The 9,495-nt window shown below is 42.9% G+C and overlaps 1 protein-coding gene across 1 annotated transcript in view; it reads right to left on the reverse strand.

The window, feature by feature from the left end:
* GTF2B (general transcription factor IIB) overlaps nucleotides 1–8,974 on the reverse strand; it is a 63,003-nt gene extending 54,029 nt beyond the window's left edge. The window contains exons 1-2 of the mRNA XM_019501569.1: nucleotides 8,879–8,974; nucleotides 6,715–6,821 (exon numbers count right to left, since the gene is read on the reverse strand). Coding sequence (XP_019357114.1) covers nucleotides 6,715–6,821; nucleotides 8,879–8,895 — 124 coding nt within the window. The 5' untranslated portion in view covers nucleotides 8,896–8,974. The remainder of the gene's footprint in view (nucleotides 1–6,714; nucleotides 6,822–8,878) is intronic.
* Nucleotides 8,975–9,495: the final 521 nt, after the last annotated feature.

Raw genomic sequence — 9,495 nt, forward strand, 5'->3', positions numbered from 1 at the left:
GGGGGAGGGGGAGTGGGGGGGGGACAGGGACCAGAAGCAGAGTCCCCAGCTGGCCCGGAGGCAGTCCCAGAGAGAGTTCCTGGTGGTTACCCCAGGAAGGGGTCTCCAGAAGAGCACAGGGCTAGAGAGGACCCGAGGATTTACTTACAGAATCGGCATGGACAGGAGAAGCCTGAAGTGAAGACTGGAGTCCGGCAGAACCCAGCAGTAACAGAATCCAGACTCGGCAGACTGACAGCAAGTACCAAAGCCGGGAAAGAGGCGACGCGCTGGGGGACGGAACGGTACCGTAGCCGGACAATATAAAAATGGAGGAAAAGGGGACCGTAGGAAGCGCTCTGGGTAGAAACACCGCCCCTATCCTGCGGCCATAAAATTCTGAGAACCAGAGCACTGAGAAGGTATAGGACATCAACTTTAACAATACAGGTGATGACATTGTGGTTGGCATGAGGTGGGGTGTAGAAGAGGTGGGACCAAACATCTTCCTCCTAATCAGAAATTAATTATCATCAAAGACATGGCAGGTAAGGCCCCCTGGGGAACCAACCCAAAGTCACCCCAATAGCCAAATTATTAATTCCTAAGAACAACGGCGAAGTTTGAGAGAAGCCTTCATAAGTGACACCCAGGGGAGAGAGATGGGGGGGCTACAGCCACCAACAGGACCTCCCAACCCAGTGCTGTGGGGGCTGCTGGGAGCAGAGTGCAGTGGTGGCCCAGGAGCAGGGGACCCGCCATTGCCCGCTCTGTGCACGACAGCACCGCCCCACCCACCCATCACACGCAAGAGTGCGCATGCTTCGCAACACTCCTGAGAACCCCCCCCGCAACCCTGATTTAGGTTGTGCCCCAAGGTTGGGAACCAATGCCCTACAAAGGGCCCAGGGAGCTGCTCCCAGCAGCAGCCATGCCTGAGCTGCTGTGTTATCAGTTAACCATTTAATCAATATAATTAGAGTAGGTTAAATGGATATTTTTAAAAAGATAATTATATCCTTAACTCAAGTTCACCTACATCAAGGGCGCTCAACCTTTTGGCCCTGTGCGCCAGATGAGGCATGTGAAGCCAGTCCGTAAGCTGGACTGGAACCCATGTGCCAGAATCAGGCTCTAAAGGCCCCATGGCACCTCTGCTGGCTCCATGCACAGGGTAACTGCCTAACGGGGCTCCTCATGGGCCAGATCTAGCCAAGGGCTAAGGACGCTTGATCTATGCTGCTCAGCAGTGCTCTTCTGCTCATTCCATGCCCCTTTCTTCCAATGTTTTACCTGGGAGAATAACTTAACTTAGGCACATTCTTATCCCCCTGGCTGACTCTTTGTCCCCTTAACTCCCACCCCAGCCTCTCCAATCACCTTTCCCTCTAACTAGCATGCCAGTCCACACTGTAGTAGCAGAAAAGAAAAGAAGCACTGCGTTCATTTGTCAAGATAGCATATTTCCTTGCCTGAAGCTTTTGGACAAAAGATCGTCCCACATTCTGTGCAAAGTGTTAAAGAAATACAATGTACACTTTACACTAAGAAGTTCCATATCAGCATTCAAAGCACAAGAGGTATTACACTGTACTTCCTATGAAGAGAGCTATTAATTTTGACAGTAGAGCAGGTGAAGTTGGTAAAATAAGAATTCCCCCATTATTTTATAACAGACTTGCATCTCAATAATCAAATCATTTCTTTAGTTAGATTTATAGTCTATTCAGACTAACAATCTGGAATCAATGCATAAATCCCACTGAAAACTAATGATCCCGTGACCATGTAATTCAGACCTAGAGGGCTGAAAATTAGCACCCGGGAGACAAAGTTGTGGTTTCTGAGCAAAGTAGTGAAAAAGCCTCAGTGGTCTAAAAAGAAAGACACTACTCCAGCTGGAGGGGAGGGGAGTTCTTCCTTGACTAATTTAATGCTTGCAGTGGTAATATTCATCACTGTAGCTATATGGACTTTAGAGAAGTAAAGAAAATCTGTCTTAAAAAGACAGCAAAATGAACAACTGTTCTAGGACACAGTGAAAAAAATACTATACAACTGAAAAGGGGAATGTTAATCAACAACTATTTTTATCAGGTTAGTAAATGCAACATTTTAGCTCTTCAAACAAAGAGATACTTAAATAACTGTAAAATCTATTTAATATCCCCATTTAGGAACACTGTCTCCAATAGTAGCGTTACCTTGCCAAGACATTGGTTTAAGTAGTGACAAACCAATACCAACCTCTTTGTTTACTTCGTCCCTTTGGGGATATATTGCCTACCTGGCACATACTACCTTTTTTCCCCCAATTCTGTACATGATACACAAGCTCAAAGAACAAATATCAATAAAAGCAGACTAAGTCAACTTCTTTGGTATACTTAAATAAATGAAAGATTAAGAGTGGTGGTTTCAAGCTTTTTTTAAAAGCCAAATCAATAATTTAAGAAAAAGTGACAGTACATCACTTGATTTTGACGAGGATTTCATTAGAAATTCAACTTCTAACCAAACTGTGTCATTTGATCTACTGACTTTCCAAAAATTAAGTGTCAATGTATTTTACCACAGAATCCGCTACATAGAAGCAGATTTCTGCCTTTACCGTAGCTTCTTGCATACAACATGCACTTTTTTTTTTTTTTTTTAACAAAAGTGGTACCTGGAAATTGGGGTGAACATTATAAGCAAGGAAATAGTAACAGCAGTAAGGAAGGGATGGCAGGTAGAAGTAAACTGCACCTGCTCCACAAGTGCACAATGAAGACACTAGGCTCCCTACCTGCTACTACTCAATAACTTACTGAATTTATCAGCATTTTCAAGGAAAGATTGTTTTTGAAGGATAAAATAAAGTAAAAAAAAAAAAGATATCGGTATTTTGCATTCTGGGGAGTTTTGCATGGGAGAAAATACAGCATGTTTGTGTTTAGAAAAGATTAATTCTAAAATGATAGCATCTGAATGTCACGTTTTTGCATCTGGCTTATGAAATCTAGCTTCTTTATTTGTCTACTTTTTAAAGACAATTTTACTAATGCTCTACTCCACCCCTACCACCACCACACGCACTAGGGCTAAAAGGCCCAATAGAGAACTGAAATCAGTGTATTTACTGCTATTCACAAACAGAATGTAGAAAATCCATAATGAAGCTGTTCTCCTTATTTTGAGGTACTGGCTTGTGGGATGAATCACTGAGCCAGGACTTCATAGCACCAAATGAAGTCCAAACCACCACCTTACATCTAGAAATAGCATATATATCCTGTGGAGGACAATCATTAAATCTGCAGCAGCAAACATGCAGGAGCTCTGTGGACTGAAGGAAAGATTGTCTTGCTACTGTTTTAGAATTTACTTGCTCTAGACATTTACAAAGCGCAAAACAGAGATCTGAGTCTCTATCAGTTCCTTTTTACTTTAAAAGGTTCATAAGAGATTAACAGAAGGGAAGTTATGTTAAAAGTTCATACTTATTTTTCATGCTTTAACTACCTGGAGGATGGTTGCAAAGAGCTAGACTATTTTCAGTGGTGACAGATGACAGAACAAGGAGTAATGGTCTAAAGTTGCAGCAAGGGAGGTTTAAATTGAATATTAGGAAAAATTCTCTCACTAGGCAGGTGATGAAGCACTGGAACAGGCTGCCTAGAGAGGTGGTGGTGGAATCTCCATCCCTGGAGATTTTTAAGGCCCAACTTGACAAAGCCCTGGCTGGAACTATCTGGTTGGGGATGGCCCTGCTTTGAGCAGAGGGTTACACTAGATGACCTCCTGAGGTCCCTTCCAACTCTAATTGTCTATGATTCTATGACTCTCTATGCTTGGTAAATGCTGTCTCTGGTTAATATAGTTTTTAGCACATATTTAATAACTTTCAAAATAAATGAATTCAAACACAAAATACTCAACGCTGTGAGAAAACTCAACTACTAAGGCAGGCAAGTCAAAAGAAGAAAAACTGAGTTTTTCAAAATACATGCAAATGCTAAATCCTTCCAATTGTTTTCTGCAATCAAGGCAAAAAATGAATTTTACTGCCATGCAAAGTGTAGAACTCTACCTGTAAAAAAGAGGGAAAACCCTGTTTTCCCCAAAAGCAGAAACAGAGAACCTAAATTTAGTTTTAGCATACTAGAAACTATCCAAGCCACTAACATAATTCACCCAGGCATCAATGCTTACATTATTATATTTTATTAAATCTGGCAACCAAAAATTCTAATAACTTTAAAATAAATACATTTATCAAGGCTGTTGATCCCAAAGAAAAACATCCAAAAATTTCTGATGGAATAAATTTAAGAAACATCTGCTCCTGAACCAATTTCACACCAGCTGCATGCCAGCAGCACTTTGCCTCTTTCCACAGAAACAAACACAAGATGACTGAGGTTACAAGAAAATTTTAAACTAACACCACCAAGTTGAACTGTTCTAAGCAATGTCACAAAGAAAACCAACAAACAGCTTCCGCTTGATTTATACAGTCAACAACTTTGAAAATACATGAACATGGAGTTAAATAGTAGTAAGGCACAAAAAGGAAAGCATTTAGCACATTTCATTAGGAAACCTTGTTTTGGGTGTTTACATGCTCAACAGCAAAAGGCTTATATCTAAACCTGCAGAATTCACTACGTTTAGAGCAGAACTTAAGGTAGCACTACTTATACAGGCATATAATATTAAAAAGTCTATATATCAGTCAATTTGGACATAAATTACCAAAAAATTCTCTACTGAAATACTTATATAAAATCTGTTTTCTCTTTGTCGGAAGAGAGTAAAATATGTTGCATACTGTTTATGGCACCAGCTCTAACTCCTCATGTCTAAATCAGGCACAACTCAGCAAGGGGTACACTGATAATTTTTTGGACTGATACTGATGGCTGATTATTGAGCAGCTATATTGGCTGATACCAATCCATTGCCAATATGCAGCCTGGCAGCATGGAGAGCACCACACAGCTGGTAAGTCTGTTGGGGGAAGGAGCACTGGGGAGGAAAGGGGCATGGTAGTACGGCAGATTGAGGCCCCCACAGTGAGGGAGAGAGTGGGGCTAGGGCTCCACAGCCAGGGCAAGACAGGGCATGGGGCGGAGCTAGCAGCTCACCCGGGGGGACATGACTCCCACAATTATGCGCACCTGGGGGGGATATGCCCCTCCCCCCCCACGCACAGATCTGGCTGCCCAATGCAGCTTGGGGCCTCCCACTCCTCCTGTGCTCCTGGGCCTGACAGGAGGGTCTGAAGAGGTGGTTACCAGAAAATGAAACCCCGTAGGAATAGCCTTAGCAGTGGGGTATCAAAAGTTTCAGAAACACTTGATTAGATTCAGGGAAAATGTTTCATGTGAAGAAAGGCAAAGAAAAGGGATGCATTTACCTTAATGTTGAGATTTATTAAAAAAACAAGGAAGTTATACAAGGAAATACAGGTATAGTGAAAGTGGATCAGAAACATTTCTTTGCAGCACTATAACATAAGAAATATAAACATGAGATGATTGGTGAAAAGGAAAGTGCCCGTCTGTTGTAAAGGTATCATTTTGCTTTTTCACACAACATATATTAGGTTTGTAAAATTAGAGCGAAAGGACATCATTGAAACAAAGTGCTGGCAAAATTCAAAAGATGACTAGTATTTATTTGGATAACATCCAAAACTATGACAGAACTGATCTGCAAAAACAACTGTTTTGGAAGAGACACAAACCCTCATCCTTCAGGACAGAAACCATCCTCTAATGGGAGGTTACACATCTTTGGTTAATCAGTTAAACTAGTGGATCTCACACTTTTTAAAAGCAAGGCACCCCTAGGAAAATGCCAGCTCTGAGTTTTCACTCATTTTGGACTATGAAAAAAGTAATAGAACAATTCTTCTGTTGCAAAGAATCCCAAAATACTACAACAGGTTGGAATGCTTTTATCACTATTTAATATGCCTGCGTGTATCTGGTAAATCATGTTTGCACAGGCATCCTGGGCACACTTGAGAATCTCATGGCACCCTGGTTGAGAATCAATGAGTTAGACCTTCCTTGTGAGCAGATGATTCCCTAAAGTGTCTTCTGGTAGGTCTCTTGCACCTCCTCTGAAATAACTGGCACCAGTCACTGGTAGAGACAGGATTCTGGTCTAGGCTTCCCACAATGGTCCCTAACTGAATATGGTAATTCCTATATTTCTTTGTACTAAAGGCTTCAAAATATTTTGAAGGATATCCACTAGCCTAATGTCTTTAGCTCCATCTCTTAGCAAGGTGAGGCCCAGGATTTAAGTCAGACCCCATGCTCAATATTTCATTTCCATTAATGCATCTCAATATACACCCTACTATCCTACTGTCATGGCTATGGCTTGTAATACAGTCAAGTCTTCAAGTGTGCCCAGGTTACATAATATGACCCTAAAACATAACACGGCCAACCTCTAGTACCGCAAAGGTCAGAGGTTTCAAGAGCAGCCGTCAACTTTCTTCTTCATAATGTGGGCTTCTGGTCAACAACAGACCCTTTATACAACTGATTGGTTTAACAATATAACATATTACCAGAAAAAACACCTACTTAAAATGGTAGATTTTTAGCTAAGGGAAAACACTTCTGCAATAAGGACTTCTAATTTATTAATGTCTTATGCACACAAAAAGTTAAGTAAAAACAAATAAGTCTTCATTTTTGAAAGGGAACTGCAATAACCTGAATGATTACTTACCTACTACTAGTCCACATTCTGAACATATCATGTCTCCAGCTCTATAATCCTCTACTAAAATCGAATCTGGATGGTTTGGGCAAGTCACTCTTGGAAGAACATCCAAACTAAAAAACAAAGAAAAATATTTAGATATTTTATCTGCTGAATCAAACAATGTCTGTGTTTCCAAAGATTATTCACATCTAACAGGGAACCTGTATTTCAGTGATAGTGCAAGAAAAAAAAAAAAAAAAAAAAAAAAAAAAAAAACACACACACATTCAAACCATACCCTGTTAATACCGTTTTTAATCTGCATCACAAATGAGCCGAGTAATAAATTAAAAAAAATGTAAAAATGATATGACTGGATGATATCCAGGGCTGTGGTTAATATATATAAGAAAAATGTGGTAGCCTAAGACCTCGAAGAAATTAGGGCCGAGACACATTTTGTGATCTAAAATCTAAGTGTCTTTCGAATAAAATGTTCACTGCCTGCAATGTTTTAGAAAACAAGAAAAATATTGCTGCTTACAGGACAATACCACTGCAACATCATTTGAAATATTTAAAGAAAAAACTACCTTTAAACAAATGAAAGCAATCTCAAAGCAGAAACAAATCACCAGTTTATAAAAAAGATTAGGAAATGGTTGACTAGGATAATGGAATGAACTCAAGTCCTGTTCCAGTTCTGTTTCTGCCTTCATACAAATATGTTAAAAACCAAAATAAATTTAACTGAATATATAATAGGAAAAATAATCCAGCTGCAACAAAATGTTAATACAAGGCAAAAACAACTACAAAGTATCAGTTTCAGACAATACACATAAGGCGCTAACTACAATGTAAGAAAGCATTTGGAGTGCCCCAAATTCACTTCCAATTTACATAGGATTTCAAAGCTATAATCTTGCTAACATGGATAAAACCACATATTGATATGAAGCACTGGCCAAATCCTATTATGGAAAAATATTTTCAGTAAACATTTCACAAGTAGATACCCTATAAAAAACACTGCTGACAGTATATGGACGCTAGAAAATGGGATCGTCTTAAAGCCTCACAACCTGACTAAATTTAATTGGTATAGTAACATTTTTTTTTACTTGGATTCTTCAATTCATTGAAGCCATAGGTGCTATCTACTAAAATGAAAGGCAGCAACTCATCAAAACAGATTTGGTCAGAAAAATAAGTGGCTTTCTTATCAGTACTAGACAAACTACTGCCATAATACTCCAATTAATTATTTCTTAAATGCAGAAAGCAAACATTTAAGCTACAAATATAGTCAACTACATATTAAAAAAAATACAAAGATTTCATTTTTAGCTGGTTCTTGAAAATCCTGTGTAAAGGCCTGGTAAAACAACTGCTTTCCCCACCATACTCCAGGCTGCTAATGTTTCATATGGCCAGACTAAATGACAAAGCATCACATGCAACCAGTTGATAATTTGTCATTACACAAGAGGCCGGTGGTATTGTAAATAAAGAGAAGTAAAGCCACAACTTTTACAGAAGTCAAGGGCATGCGCCATTTCATTTTGTGCAGTGGTGTCCAACAGCTTGGGGATGCCCGCTTTCCCAAACCTACGCCAGCACAGCTCCTAGACTACACATCTGCAGTCCTGTGTGTCCTCATACGCGGGCTGAAATACTTCAGCTAGCCGTGGCCGTGTCACTTAGTGCTGTGATAAAAACGCCGCAAAACTCTGCCTAAAGCAGACTCCTCCGGCAGCGCCCGAGAAGCCCGCCTTGACCCCCGAACTGAAGGAACGAGCCCCTTCCCGGCGCGGAAGGGACCGGGTCAAGCACTAGATCTGCTGGCCGCTTCGGAGCGGAACCGACACGGGCGCAGGCCGCGGCCTGTTCCAGCCGGGCCCAGGCAGGAGCGCCGGGCCCGCCCCAGCGAGCAGCGGTGGCAGGAAGGCGGCCCGACCACGTCCGGCCGGCCGGGGCCCAACCGCTCCCACCGCCACGGGGCTGCAGCGGGCGGCCAGGGAACAAAGGAGGCCACCACTAGCGCGCCCAGCTCCGGCCCCGGCCGTCTCCCCATGCGGCTCCCCACCCGGCCCCGGAGGACCCGCACGCCCGCAGCCCAGGGCGCTCGGCCTCCCCTACACTGCCAAGGGCAGCGGCGCAGCGCGGCCTCCCGCCCCCACCTCACCGGCTAGTGGATGCCATATTGCTTCCTCCTCCGCCACAACGTCTGCGCAGGAGCAAATAGAGCCGTTGCGCACCCTCTTATATACCCTCGGGCCTGGAGGCGGAGCCCTGCCGGGCTCGCTACGGGCTGTGCGCGGAGACAAAAAGCTTGTCTCGCTTGCTTTGCGCCTGCGTCCTAGTCCTCCCCAGGTGGGGTGGGGCTCAGCTCGGTTCGTCAGGGGCTGATACCCGGGTTTTGAGTCGCATCAAAGCAGGTGGTGGGATGGGAGTGACTTCGAATTAGCGCATTCGGATTTCTCAAGGTCCTTGAGGTGCACGTAGGACAACGAGGCTGAAAAGGGCTCCCCGAGTTTGCCCCGAGACAAGAACTTCCTTCCCCGGGGAGCCCGCAGCCGGCACCGCCGCGTTGTCCGCTCGGAAACACGCGGCCAGTTTCATCCAGGGCGGAGTGGGTCGGGATGTGAGCCCCATCTACACAGGTTTAAATGGCAATTCGCTTCAATTAGCCCTGATGGTTTTAAGGCAGAGTATTAACTCGGCTAACTGGTGGGTACTTAATGGCTTGCCCTGGAAGGTCTGGGGTTTGATGCAGTCTTGATTCCCAATCAAGTTGCTGTT

This window comes from Gavialis gangeticus, unplaced genomic scaffold (assembly GCF_001723915.1).
Source record: "Gavialis gangeticus isolate Ggan-Ray unplaced genomic scaffold, GavGan_comp1, whole genome shotgun sequence".
NCBI classification, from domain to species: domain Eukaryota; kingdom Metazoa; phylum Chordata; order Crocodylia; family Gavialidae; genus Gavialis; species Gavialis gangeticus.